General features: G+C 49.0%; 1 protein-coding gene across 1 annotated transcript; it reads left to right on the top strand.

Annotated features, from left to right (window-relative positions):
- The first annotated feature begins 6,269 nt into the window (after positions 1-6,269).
- Positions 6,270-13,627, top strand: FSBP (fibrinogen silencer binding protein). The gene is made up of 2 exons (XM_009902942.2): positions 6,270-7,028; positions 12,181-13,627. Exons 1-2 carry the CDS (start codon positions 6,658-6,660, stop codon positions 12,704-12,706), a joined length of 897 nt encoding a protein of 298 aa, XP_009901244.1. The 5' UTR covers positions 6,270-6,657; the 3' UTR covers positions 12,707-13,627.
- Positions 13,628-14,753: the final 1,126 nt, after the last annotated feature.

Genomic DNA, 14,753 nt, shown 5'->3' on the forward strand with positions numbered 1-14,753 from the left:
GATTTGCATTAGAAGGTCACAGGCTGTATCACTTAAGCTGGGTGGTGTTCCCTTCAACATTCATAGCTGCCTGAACCAAACTACATCTCTCAAGATACATTCTTCAAACATGCTTGATTCTCTCAGATGCTTTTTGTCTTTGAATCATGTACCTTGCAGTGATTTATTCCCTCCCTCCCCCACCCCTAATTATTTTTCACATGTCTGACATGGAGAGACTCTTCCTCAGGTCTGTGTGACAAAGGATCCTTCCTCTCCCTTAATTCAGTCCCTAATCTCCTTGACAGGGTGCTCTGTCTCATAATGTGCCAAAATGTACATGTGTCACTTGGCACAGTTACTTGCCATGATACAAATCTGTCACTTCCAAATTTGGGCCCATTGAGTGTTTTCAGCAATTTGGAGTCATTTGGCTACTTTAATCCTTGACTATGTAATAGCTCTGATTCATCAGGAGGAGTGTGGGCAGCAGGGCAAGAGAGGGGACTCTGCCCCTTGACTCTATTCTGCTGAGACCCCACCTTGAATACTACCTCCAGTTCTTGTGTCCCCAGCATAAGGACACAGAGCTGCTGGAGTGAGTCCAGAGGAGAGCCACAAAGATGATCCAAAGGCTGGAGCAGCTCTGCTGTGAGGATAGGCTGAGGGAGCTGGGGGTGGTCAGCCTGGAGAAGACACCAGGAGAACCTCAGAGCTGCCTTCCAATAGCTGAAGGGATCCTAGAGGAAGGCTGCAGAGGGACTTCACCTGAGGGTGTCTAGAGACAGGACAAGGAGGAATGGTTTGAAGCTGAGGGAGAGTAGGTTTAGGCTGGATCTTAGGAAGAAGTTCTTCAGTATGGGTGTGTGGATGTGCTGGAACAGGTTGCCCAGGGAGGTGGTGGCTGCCTCCTCCCTGGGGGTGTTCAAGTTCAGGTTGGATGAGGCCTTGAGCAGCCAAGTGTGGTAGAGAGGTGTCCCTGCCTGTGGCAGGGAGGTTGGAGTGGATGATATCTGAGGGCCATTGTACAAGTCCATGATTCTATGATTCATAGCTCTCCACAATACACAAATTGTATTATTTTCAAGGTTTTATTTCTAGACTTTTCCACAGCAAAAACCTGAACCTGTTACCTGTAGTCTTCAGTCTGTCTTCCCAGCTGGTGAAGCTCTGCAAGCTTAGCAGAGGGCTGGTGCTTGGTATTTGAGTAACCAGGCTGATCTTCCTTTCCTTAGAGAAATACTCTGATTTACTCTCAGAGCTCCCACTTGATATGGATGTCCAAATACAAACATTTGGAAACTGAGGCTTTAATATTAACATTTAAATTGGGAAGCATCTGTTTGTGTGCTTTTAAGGGAAGAATGAAGCAAATTTACAGCAAGAACAACAAAAAAATGAAACTGAGACTTTTCATGAGAGGTTAGTGAATTCCACCTTGAAAATATGAAGGGACAATAAGCTGTAAACTGTACCTGGTATTAAAACAAGAGGTGCAGAAGGTAATGATAGGAGGGGTGCATGGCTGGCTATTCTCTTCAGCAGTGACCAGAATTTCCTTCCTGCCCCCTGTGGCTTGCTCTCCCCTCAGTTATGCTAGCAAAAGATTTTGTAGGGTGCACTGCAAACCATATTCCTGAAATGCTCTAGATAAGAATCTGAAGAAGCTTTTTCAGTCTACTTCTGCTGTGCAAGTTATTTATCCATGGCATATTGACACCAAGCTGTGTGGTGCAGCAGACAGGCTGGAGGGAAGGGATCCATCCAGAGGGACCTGGACAGGCTGGAGAGGTGGGCACAAGCCAACCTCAGGAGGTTCAACAAGACCAAGGGCAGGGTCCTGCAACCCCAGGCACAAATCCAGGCTGGGCAGGGACTGGCTGGAAAGCAGCCCTGAGGAGAGAGACTTGGGGGTGCTGGGGGAGGAGAAGCTCACCAGGAGCTCTCAGTGTGCACTTGCAGCCCAGAAAGCCAAGCAGAGCCTGGGCTGCAGCAAGAGAAGTGTGGCCAGCAGGGCCAGGGAGGGGATTCTCCCCCTCTGCTCAGCTCTGGTGAGACCCCACCTGGACTACTGCCTCCAGTTCTGGAGCCCCTATTCCAAGAGGGATCTAGAGGTGCTGGAAGGTGTCCAGAGAAGGGCCAGGAGGATGAGCAGAGGGCTGGAGCACCTCTCCTGTGAGGACAGACTGAAGGAGTTGGGGCTGTTCAGTCTGGAGAAGAGAAGGCTCCCAGGTGACCTCATTGTGGCCTTCCAGGATCTGAAGGGGGCTCCAAGAAGGCTGGGGAGGGACTGCTCAGGATCTCAGGCAGTGATAGGACTGGGGGGAATGGCATGAAGCTGGAGGTGGGGAGATTCAGGCTGGAGGTGAGGAGGAAGTTCTTCCCCATGAGAGTGGTGAAGCCCTGGAATGGGTTGTCCAGGGAGGTGGTTGAGGCCCCATCCCTGGAGGTGTTTAAGGCCAGGCTGGATGAGGCTCTGGGCAGGCTGATCTAGTGTGGGGTGTCCCTGCCCATGGCAGGGGGCTTGGAACTAGATGATCCTTGTGGTCCCTTCTAACCCTGACTGATACTTTGATACTGGATTAGGTGACCAAAGCTAATTCAGCTAAGGAAGAAATGATTGATTTGGAGACAAATCAGTTGACTTGCTCAGAGTGTTTGTGAGTGCACCTATTGGTACAGTGAAGGGGCAGGAACATGACAGGGCTGGGGGCAGGCAGATACTCCTGTTTTGGCCATGTCCTTAATTTATGTTGACTTCCTATATGTTCATAATTGCTTTAGAACTCAGCCTGAGAGGGTGCTGGGCCATCACATTTCACCTCTACCTCCACCTAGGAAGGTTGGACCAGATGATCCTTGGGGTTCCTTCCAACCTGGCACTCTATGATTAAATTCTATGCTTGCCACAAAAAAAAAAAAAACCAAACCAAATAGAAACAAAAGAAAAGAAATGGATTAGTCCATAGCTGGATCATCTCCCTGAGCTGGCTGTGCTCTGTGCTGCATTAATGTTAGTGTTGGTGGAAGGTGCAGGATGAAAGGTGGGCCGTGGCAACACTTCTTTTATAATTGTCTTGGAACTACATCTATTGTTTTAGCTCAGAGACACTACATCTAACATTAATATCCATATCCATGCTTCTCACCTTCTGTGATTTCTCACCCAAGCACTGCCATGGCCTTAGGCAGAGGAGCAGAGCTATTTTAAAAGGGGGGAAGGAAAAAAACCCCATCTTTGTTGGCAGCCAGCTTCGTTTTCACAAGGGTTATGTTATGCTGCTGCAGAACAATATGCAATTCAGACTGATTCCTTTAGGCACTTGCTCTAAAGGACTCTTTGTAGTGGTATTCTGCTGTAATTACACGAGTGTGGAAACTTGCTCTCTCTAGCAACATTAAGCAATGAGATGCTAGAATAACACAAGTTTAGGTAGGCCTGGAGCAGGAGGTGCTACGTCTGGTAGCCCAGTGTAGAGGAGACTGCTGCAGCTTCTCGTGGCCAGGACCACAGGATGTATTCCCAAGAGGCCCCCGGGCAGGTGTAGCCACTTCATAGAGGCAGGGCCAGCCATGCAGAACATGCAGCACTGCTGCAAACACAAGCGGCATGGGTGGCCTCACCCTTTCCATGCACTGGCTGACTGGGATGAAAGCCTGTTGTGGGAAATACACATGGACACCATGGATCCCCCAGCAGGGCTCAGACTCTTGCTACGCTCTTACTCTGCTTGGGAGCTGCTCCCTGAAGCCCCTGGTCTCCCAGTTGCCTCACAAGCCTGCACTGGGGCACTCTGGCAGCTGGTGTGCATTTATGACCTTACCAGTGGCCAGTTCCCCGGGTTTGTCCAGTAGCTTTTGGTTTCTCCAGCATCTGGTCCAGACTGACAGTTGCTCCAATTCTTGGCTCCCAAGCCTACTTGCTGACTAGTCTGACTTGCTGTTTGCCAGCCAGCACACACTGACACAGGCATGGGCTCCAGTTTGTGTTCGCAGGCCCCCGTGACCTGTGGTACAACTCCGGTTGCTGGCGCTTACGCTTCCACATAAGAGTCATGCACACAGAGTAGAGAATCCCTGCACCCAGAGAGTGAGTTACAAATGTAGTTTAACAAGAAGGTATGGATGAACTGTGGTGAATAGGTACAGGGCACAGCTAGACCACCATAATGAGCAGCATCTGTTTGCATGCACCTGGCCCCCTTTATCCTTTCTTCCCCCCAGTATTTTCCTACGTGTGTTTTGCCCCAACCCACTGTCCTTCCTCCCTTTTCCTGTCTATGGTTCTTCCTCAAAATATCCAGTACTATGCCTTCAGCAATCCCAAATACTCATGCTGGCATGAGTCCCCTACCCAGTGGGCAGTAACCCCCTCCTTCAGTCTGTAAGGTGATGTAGAGAGAACCTCATTCCATCTGGATCTCTCTGCTGGGCTGCTGTATTTCAGACAGCCCTGGGAGCAGCTGGGCTGAGGGCTCAGTTTCCTTCAGTTGGGTTATTGGAGGTCTCCTGCCTGACTCTGGTGGTGTGTGGGGAGGAGCCTTTAATCCCACAATCTAACACTGCCTTCTTTCTTTTGGTCACTAAAGAGACTGGGGGCTCTGCAAGAGCTTTAACAGCAGAGGGCACGGCCTAGGCTCACCTGTGATTCCTTAAGTGTCATTCTTCTGCCAGAGTCCAGACTGAGGCATACTCAGTTCTTGGTTTTCCAATTAGTGAAAAAAACCCCCAAACAACCCAAAACCAAGTGCAGAAATTATATTAACAAAAAAAGGAAAAGAAAATCAACCCAACCCCAGAAGATAGCCAGCAGCTTACTGCTCTTAACATTGGTAAAGTGCAAAGTGTGGGGGAACGAGGATTAGGCATTTAAAGGCGCTGGTTCGTACACAGGGCTCCCTAACCACATGAGTATTTCCTTTCTCAAATGGACTTCAGCCTATAAAATGCTTTATTTAAACTTGGCTCGAAAGGAATCGCGACGAAGTGGACTGCTCGCACTTTCGGGAGGTGGCAGGGCCCAGCCAAGTCTCCCAACCGCTTCCCAACGTGCTCGTTATGCTAAACGCTAATTGATTTGTAGCAGTTAAAAGTCTCCCTTTGTTTAGTTTGCATTCTTGTTTTGAATACGGCTTGTGTCTGCTTTGAGGTTGCTTTGGGGGATTTTTTTTTTGGGTTGTTTTTTTTTTTCCCTTCCCCTTAGAGCAAACAAGTTTATACCTAGATCTTTATAGCCCGGAGAGATCTCAAACTATAATTAGATTTCTCTTTCCTTCACCCCCCCATCCCCCTTCGAGGCTGCTCCTTTTCAAGGCTGAACACGTTGAGCTTGCGGAGCTGCTGCCACTACCCTCCCCACTGCTGTTTGTTTCCCCTCCACTCCTTAGGAGTGAAACTTGGGGGTTTGCTTTTTCCTCTTCCAGGTCCCTTTTCCTTAGAGCTGCAGCTTGTCCTTTCTCCCGATGTGTTGGGTTTGGTTTAGACCACCGGAATTTAACAGCCTTGCTATGGGAAGTCTTGGCTTAAGGCGCCGCTTTGGAGCGAACAGTAGAAATGGACCCCCAGAGCATGCACCTCGTTAGTAAAAAAACCCACAACAATAAAAAGCCGCCGAAGCACCCCAGATTTTTAGCCCGCAAGCACGCCTGGCAGCATGATGATTCAAAGGGGGTTGTTTGCTGGTGGGTACAATGCAAATCCCTGTATCCGGGCGCTGCAGCGCGCTCGCTCAATCTCTCTCGGCTGCCTGTAGCCTTTACTGCTGCTGGCTCTGGCCGTGCCCCTGTCCCGCTCCGGCGGGCCTAAGGGCGCGGACAGGGGCGGCGAAGGGCCTGGGTGGTGCCGCAGGGCACAGCCGCGGCCCGAAGGCACCGGGAAACGCCGGTGGAGGGCCGGCACGGCGGCTCCTTGCCGTCTCTCCGGCTCGCCCGGCAGGCTGGGCCGCCGAGTGAAGCGGCCTCTTTAAGAAGCCCCCGGTGGCGGGAGCGGGCGGCCGAGTGCAGGAGAAGCCGAGCTTTGCGGCGAAGCCTGAGCGTAACCTCGCCGGCTGGAGGAGCCGGCGGCCCTGATTGACAGCAGGACCAGCATTATGCAAATGGCGGCGGGAGCGCGGCGGCGGCGGCGGCCGGGGGCTCTCTCGGGGAGCTCGCTACACACGCCGCCCGCGCCGCGCCGCGCCGCTCCGCCGCCCGCCTCCCGCGCCCCGAAACGCTCGGCCGCGCTGCACAAAGCCGCCGCGGCTTTGGTCGGGGGACGGCGTTACGGTGTAAAAATCACCCCCAGCGCGGTTCCAGTGCGAGAGAGCGAGGGAGATGTGTCAGAGCTTGTTACTCAGGCTAAATTAGGTAATTTTTAGCTGGGTAACGTGCTAATCGTTAAACCTTTATGCCTTTAAATCCCGCGTGTGCCCGGGCTCTTCATACAAAAGTGTATTTTTGCTTGTTTCTTCTCGTCTTCTTCAGTCTGAAGCCTTATGTAGGTCAGGCTTGGCTTAAGCAGATTTCCTGAACCTGCGTCAGCTTAAGCTGAAGGAATTTTAATAAACCCTCCCTTGTAGGCGTGGGCCTAAATGAGACTAGCCTAGTTAAGCCTGATCTTTTTCTGTTTGTGAAAAAGAGCTGAGCGGAGCTAGGGACTGCATGGTGGCTCCAGGAGCGGCTGCTCAATTCAAAGCTAACAATGGTGGGGAAGGCCAGATCTTCTAATTTCACCTTGTCTGAAAAGCTCGATTTGCTAAAACTGGTGAAGCCCTACGTTAAAATTCTGGAGGAGCACACCAATAAGCACTCCGTAATAGTGGAAAAAAACAAGTGCTGGGACATCATAGCTGATAACTACAATGCCATCGGAGTAGATCGCCCTCCTCGCACGGCGCAGGGCCTGCGCACCCTCTACAAGAGGCTCAAAGAATATGCCAAGCAGGAGCTGTTGCAGCAAAAGGAGACTCACTCAGACTGTAAAAGCAGCATTTCCGAGCCAACCAAGAAAGTTGTGGAGATGATTCCACAGATTTCCAATGTGTGTTTAAGGGACAGGAGCAGTGTTCCAAGGTGAGACAATTCCTTTTTATTCTGTTACTGACTGCGAATGATGGCGCCTCCTACCTACCCCGTAATGCTTTGCTTGCGTTCAGCCTCCTCCAGGAAACGTTTGGCAGGGAAGAATCACCAAGTGGGGAGCAGTGACAAAATAATGCTGCTTTTGTTTTACAGGAAGCTTTGTGGTGACTTAGCACTGCATTCATTCCTCTCTTTTTTTTTTTTTTTCTCCCCCCTCCTTTCCTTTCCTTTTCTTTTCTCTTTTTATTCCCCAGCTCTCTCTTTTCAAAGCCTGCCTCAGAGTCTTTGTCGTACTCTGGAAAGTGAGGGTTAAGACGGAACCAGGGAGAAAGAGTAGCCCCAACCTCTACCCCTCCCCTACCTTTTAATAGGCAGATTATTCAAACCCTGGCAAAGTGATGGCTATTCTCCTCCATTTAAGGTAATACTGCAGTCATTTTGCAACATATGGAACTAGTACTAGTTTGGAGAGGGTTTTTAATAAAGTTAGCTGACAGAGCTGAGAAACCTTACCCACACACCTTTTTTTTTTTCCCCTCCCCTCTGCTTTTACTCAGATGTTTTCATGTGGCATTTGAACTGCTCCAAAGCCTTTAAAAAATATAAAGGGAGGGGGGAAAAAAAGAGTCCTGCACAGCACAGTGCCTTTGTGAGTGCAAATGTTTGTTTTTAACTGATACTTTTCCTTGCATGGACGGTGGCTTCCTGAAACTGGAGCAAAGCTAATTGCAGTCTGAACTCCCAAGTAGTTTGTGCGGTGGGCAGTCTAAATGCAGGCAGGAATGGAGAGGTACAGCACCAGAAGTTTTGTTTTTTGTAGGTTTTTTTTTTTCCCCTCCCCTTTACTGCTCACTAAAGTGAGACACACTGTCTAGATTTGAGCCAGACATAATACAGGCAGGCAGCGTGCAGGCTTTCTCCCACAGCTGGCTAATGCCCCTCATATCTGACTTGCAACACTCTGCTGGTTCTGTATTGGTCCTTGAGGGATCAAAAAATGCCAGGGTCAGGTTTTGGTTCCTCCAGATACAAAAACTAGGCTAGGGAGAAGGGGGGTTGGGGGGAGAAGTCAAGTAACTCCCCAGCAACCTTATGAAAGCTCTGGGTTTTTGGTGGTGGTTTTTTTTCCCTTATTTTCTCCAGCAGATTAATGGGAAGGAAACTTTGGGTATTTTAATGAGATGTGCTGCTAGTTGGTGCAGCAGCATAAGGCTGTCAGGAAAGCTGGCATGTGCACACACGCCAAACTGGATTCGTGGTGCCACTGGTTGAACTGAATGGTACCAATTGTCTAAATCCCAGCATGCCAGACCCTCTAAAAATAAGCCGTTGTGGGTCCTCTGCTTAAAGAAGTCTGAAGCAACTGGGGCTCTGCTGCTGCTGCTGCTCCTGGTGAATGCCCCTGGAAGGAACCATTCCAAAGAATTCTCTGGAACAAACCGAGGCTTTTAATTGCTCTCATAAAGGTTGCAGTGTCTTGACTACCAACTTTTGTGAGGAGTTACAAAAAACCCACCCAAAACCAACCAAAAAACCCCAACAAAACCAAATGGTGGTGTGAGAACTTCGGGTTGTGGATTGGCTTAGAAAAAGCACTGACCCTTTTTTGTCAGTGATTAAGAGCTAATGATGTCCATAGTTTGTCTCCTGTAATTGAAGCACTACTCTTTTTTTGCAGTCCCTCCCGAGTCTGGGAGCATTGACTTCGATTATCGCTTATCCAAAATGGTTGGTCGTGGGAACAGTCAATACATCTATCAATAACAGCCAATAACTGTGCACTGAAGGAGAAGAATAGAATGTAAAAGATGAATTATCCCTCCCTCCCCCTCGCCCCAAACAGATGATTATTTGATGGCTCTCATTTTAACTGAGTTGCAGTTTACCTCAGTTTCCCAAACCCACGGCTTTGGGTTTGAACTCGCCAGGATCTGGTTTAGGTTTCGTAGGAGGGGAACTACAGTTTCTGATGGATCCACATTCTTAATCGCACCTTTAAGCAATTTCTAGCTTGCTGTGATCAAACAAAACCTGGTGAATCACGGGTGCCTTCAGGGTTATAAACACCATCCCCCCAGTTGTGGTAACTGTTGTTTGTCTTTCTTTCAGTGAAGTTGTCAGGAGCGACGTTAGTAACCACCATACAGGCGGCTCTTTTGTTTCTCAATTGCTTCTTTCTCTCTTTGCCTCCTAATTGTTTTCCTCTTCAGAGAATGACTCTTACAAGGAAAGAAAAATAAAACAGTAAAAAGGAAAAAGCGTCATCAGAGTTACCTGAAGATTTGGTAATTTGCTAGTTCTGTCTAGATTGCTTCAAGAGATGGATTTTTCACCGTCTGGAGGCTCTAGTCTACGTTAGATTAAATCTTACCTTTCTTCTCTTTAACCTCTCTCACTCTTTCTCTGGTGTCTCTCTGTTTCCTTTTGTCAGAGTGACCTGCTTCTCCAGCTGGTTGTTTCCACTTTTCTCAGGCTAGAAGCTGGCCAGGAGCCAGCAAACGAGGAGGAGGGAAGCTGTACTAGAAGCTGCGGTTGTGGAGAGGGGGAAACCCAGAATTACAGTCAGCACTGGGGAAAACAAGTGCAAATGTGTGCGCAGGACAATACTGCCGGTGCTCCGTGTGAGGAGTGAGAGGAATGTGAGAGAGGGGTATAGAGGAAGAGGTGAAGCTTTGTCTCATGAGGAGGAGGGAGTAAGGTGATATAACTGATACACTATAGGCAGCTCAAGTAACAGCAAATAGAATTAAGATTATCCCTGCATTTTCTTCGGGGAATGAAGGAAAGGCCTATTTGCAACACCTGCCTCAGGTGAACTTGTAGAAATTTGGTTTAAAATCTTCAGTTGAGGTAGTTTGGGTGGCTGACAGGGTTAATTATTGGAAAATACATTGCTCTGGCCCTCCTGAACTTTTCTGCCATTGAGTGTTGAGAAGCTTTCATTCTAGAAAACGCACTTCCACGCTAAGGGATGCCAGGCTAAACCAGGCTCCCATGCTAAGGGATGCCAGGCTAAACCAGGCTCCCATGCTAAGGGATGCCAGGCCAAACCAGGCTCCCATGCTAAGGGATGCCAGGCCAAACCAGGCTCCCATGCTAAGGGATGCCAGGCCAAACCAGGCTCCCATGCTAAGGGATGCCAGGCCAAACCAGGCTCCCATGCTAAGGGATGCCAGGCTAAACCAGGCTCCCATGCTAAGGGATGCCAGGCCAAACCAGGCTCCCATGCTAAGGGATGCCAGGCCAAACCAGGCTCCCATGCTAAGGGATGCCAGGCCAAACCAGGCTCCCATGCTAAGGGATGCCAGGCCAAACCAGGCTCCCATGCTAAGGGATGCCAGGCCAAACCAGGCTCCCATGCTAAGGGATGCCAGGCCAAACCAGGCTCCCATGCTAAGGGGTGCCAGGCCAAACCAGGCTCCCATGCTAAGGGATGCCAGGCCAAACCAGGCTCCCATGCTAAGGGATGCCAGGCCAAACCAGGCTCCCATGCTAAGGGATGCCAGGCCAAACCAGGCTCCCATGCTAAGGGATGCCAGGCCAAACCAGGCTCCCATGCTAAGGGATGCCAGGCCAAACCAGGCTCCCATGCTAAGGGATGCCAGGCCAAACCAGGCTCCTTTGAAAATTGCAACCATGGCTGCTGATTTCTCTTCCACCAAGAGTTTTGGAGCTTGTGTGAGATGCAGAAGCGATCATGCCACCTTTTGATGAGGGAGTCAGTGCATCTACATGAGAAGTAGGATGTACAAATTAATTTTCTCCTTTGCTTCTGGGAGCCTGAACCCACATCTCTTGCCAGCCCACATCTCCTGCTAACCAGGACAGTGTTTTGATACCTAGATGGTGTTTGTCAATTGCAGCACTCCCATGGAGTTTAAAAAGTGTAGTTTACACTTCCCATCACCCCTCTAATTTAATGGACAGCAACTCAGGTCCTCCAGGGTTGCATCCCCATGTGAGTGTTGTCTCAAACATGGATATGGATCCACTTGCTGCCTTTAGCTGCTGGCAGCAGCTCAGTTCCTCAAGGGTTGGGGAATGTCCTGTATCTGCAGCCACCAGTGACAGTCTCTGAGACAGTCGTGGCCATGATTCATAGAATGGTTTAGGTTGCTGCAGTGTCATTGGTATCAGTACCAAGTCAATACACTCCTGTTCCCGTGTTACACCACACTGCCTTGCCAGTCATGCTGAAATGAGTCTTTGCAGATCTGTACTGTGAAGTAGACACAGCAGCTGATCTGGCTTAAAAAAAAAGCCTTACCTGGATAAAGGAGTGATGTGCAGACGTGTAGGGTTTCAAGCAGGACCAATGGCAGAGAAGTGGCAGGAAAAGCCGGAGCCAGTGTTCTCATCAAAGGCGATGTAATGTCAAATGGTGATTGGAGGTGCTGCTGACTCAGGGCTTTACACAAAGGCAGATGAATCAAGTGGGCGTTGTACTTTGGAAATGCACAGAACTATAGGGCTGTGTGCTTCATGGAAACATTTCTGTGGCTTGAAGCTTCAGAAAAATGAGATCACCAATTCAAAGAGAAGGAGGAAAGATTAGCTTGATGCCCTAATCTGCTGGTGGCAGGGTCAGCATTTGGGCTGTGGTTTCTTCTCCCAAGGCTTTTAATGGAATGTTATTGAGTGATTGTTTTGCATTACAAAAAACCCACCCAAACCAGATACTTGGGTGCATGACTCAGGGAACATTAGAACAGGAGGAGGTGAATAAGTTTGGGAGATGGAAATGTTTCTGCCACACTCCAGTCCAAATGAATGCCCTCTAAAAGTAACATCGGATATTATATAGATGATTTCCTTTACCACTTCCATGGCTTGCAACTGCTTTGCTTTTATTCTCTTTGTCACTAGTAGCCCTTCTTGCTTCTCCAGGGTCAGCAGAAGGGCCTACCAGGGTGGTTCTCTTTTGTATAAGCATCCAGTCTTCCTGGTAGTGTAATTTGCACCAGGCAAGGCCGTGTACACGTGGCGTAAGGAAGGAGGGGTAGAGGCGGTGTGCGTGTAACGAAGCAGAGTCCTAGGCAGAGATAGCAGAGTAGCATTTCAAATGAAGCTCTGGTTACTCCCAGCTGCACCTTTAAAGAACAGTTTGGAATGGATTATTTAAATGTGGTTTTGTGTGTTCTAGTGCTAATATCGATAAAGAAACTATTGCTGGCACCAGCTCACCACCGGCAATGCTGGATCACCACCCCGCCGCAGTCATGATGGAGCTGCAGTCAGAAGAGGATGTCAAACCTCCTCCTTCTTTGCTTATAGACTCCCAGCAAAACGAGAACTTGGAACAAGAGGAGGAACACCAATTGGTGCATATTATGGAAAGGTCTCCTTCCACATCAGTGTCTTCAGTTGACATGAGAGTCATGATGTCTCCCTCTCCTGTACCCAGAAGAGATGAGTTCTTTAGGCTTGAGCTTGGGGAACGCTTTAGACCGATGTATGGTTACGACCCGCAGATGCTGCAAATGCTGAAAGAGGAGCATCAAATCATACTAGAAAATCAAAGAAAAATTGGTCTGTATGTCCAGGAGAAAAGGGATGGCTTGAAAAGAAAGCAGCAACTGGAAGAAGAACTGTTGAGAACAAAAATTAAAGTAGAGAAGCTGAAGGCGATACGACTACGCCGGGATCTGCCAGAATACAGCAATATCTAAATGTTTTATTACTTCTGTCATGTTCTGTGAAACACTTAATAATAAATGCTCTTGCCCTAGCAAAATTGTTCCTGATGTGAATAGGGATGGATCAAAAAATCTGGGCTGGAGAGATGAAAGCCTGTTTTCCATGTCTGCTGTTTGAGTACCTTAGTCAAACAACGTCGTATGGGTTTGAGCCCGCCAGCTCTTCCGGCCTGAGCTGTGGTCAGATCCTGTCTCTTTTAAGTCCATGGGTGGCTAAAAATCCCAACTTTTAAAACATTTGTGATGAGCTAATGGAAATGGAAAAAATTTGATCATCATATGCATTATTTTCCACCTGTCCCTGGGTGTCTTAATGAAGCTAAGCTTAGTAAGTACGAGGAAGAGGAGCGCGGAGGCTGCGTTTCAATGTCTTACTCTTTACAAGTTGCTCAATCTTAAGATGGTGAATTGTTGTTTGCTGCTTGGAGAACAAAAAAACCCGACTGGATTGTTCTATTTTTTTAAATGTTCAGTAGACAGTTGGCTAAATGTAGCTCTTTTTAACAGAAGTTACCACTTGGGATTGTTTCCCCTGGAGGAGCGTTTCCCTAGGGTGTTGTCAAACTAGAGGCGATGAGCGCGACGCTTGGTTTCTGCGGCTGCATGCCTGTGTCATTTGTGTGTACAGTGGCCATCCTCATACATACAGGTAGGGTAATGACACTGGTGATCAAACCACAGCAGTGCCCCATTTCCTCTTTTGCATGCATCATTGCTGCAGTGCATGTGCAACCAACACTGTTGGCAGGTGCCTTTGAGCGATACCGCGACAAGCTACTGAGAATGAAATCGTTTCTGTCTGTAAGTAACACGTGACTTGAAAGCAACAGAAGATCCTTTGTTACCTTTTATAAAAGCTGTTGTTCTGGTCTTTCAATGAGTTTCAAATAAAAAGTCCCAAATGAAAAAAAGAAGTGGATTTCTCTGTTCTGTCCTGGTAGCAGCGGTTACAAACATCGTTCCTAAGCGGAAGAAAAACACCTGGGAGGGAAACGGCCCAGGTGAGACCACACCTCCAGTGTTGTGTTCAGTTCTGGGCCTCTCATTATAGGAAGGATATACTCTGGAGCATGTCCACAGAAGGGCCATGAGGCTGGTGAAGGGCCTGGAGCACATGGCCTATGAGGAGTACCTGAGGCAGCTGGGGTTGGTTGGTGTAATGGGTTGGGGCAGGCCCCCTCCCCACCACAGGCAGAAATAACGACTCAGACAAACGGATTGCAAAAAGTGATGGAAAGTTTAAATAGGAAAACAATAACAAACAACAATGAAAGTTTTACAGAGACCCACAAGCACCATGACAAAGAGAGAGATCCCAGAACATACCCAAGAACATCCCATCCCCACCTGGGGGTACACCCAAACCCCCCCAGGGCTCTTTCTCCCCCCCCCCCCCCCAACCCAGCCTTAGGCCTGAGCAGGCCCAAGGGAGGCAGCTCACGCCATGTTACCTAGGCAGCAGCAGGGGACGAAAGAGGAAGTGAAGACCCCGCATGGCCTTTTTATAGGGGAGCAGGGCATTATAGGAATGGAATACCTGGTCCCTGTGACCACCCCCTGGGCTGGGCCCACCCCTTGGGACCTCCCAGGTGTGGCCTGCACAGTGGCATCTGGGCCAGCACCCAGCCTAAACCACCACAGTTGGTCAGTCTGGAGAAGAGGTGGCTGGGGGGAGACCTCATTGCTCTCTACAACTCCCTGAAGGGGGGTTGGAGCGAGGAGGGGGCAGCCTCTTCTCCTGGGTGACAAGTGACAGGACCAGAGGAAATGGTTTCAAGCTGCATCAGTGGAGGTTTAGGCTGGATATTAGGAAATACTTCTTCTCAACCACTGGAATGGTCAGCCCAGAGCAGTGCTGGAGTTACCATCCCTGGAGCTGTTTAAGCAGTGAGCAGGGCTGGAGCTTAGGGACGTGGTTTAGTGTTGACCCTTCAGTGCTGGGTTGAAGGTTGGGCTGGATAATCTTCAAGGTCTCTTCCAACCAAATATATCCTGTGATTAATTTTACTTTGTTTTTAGT

Source organism: Dryobates pubescens, chromosome 14 (genome assembly GCF_014839835.1).
Source record: "Dryobates pubescens isolate bDryPub1 chromosome 14, bDryPub1.pri, whole genome shotgun sequence".
Lineage (NCBI taxonomy): Eukaryota > Metazoa > Chordata > Aves > Piciformes > Picidae > Dryobates > Dryobates pubescens.

Coding starts and splice junctions, on each gene's coding strand:
- FSBP (XM_009902942.2), top strand. CDS start 6,658: ATGGTGGGGAAGGCCAGATCTTCTAATTTCACCTTGTCTGAAAAGCTC. Junction 7,029..12,180: donor GACAGGAGCAGTGTTCCAAG/GTGAGACAATTC, acceptor TGTGTGTTCTAG/TGCTAATATCGATAAAGAAA.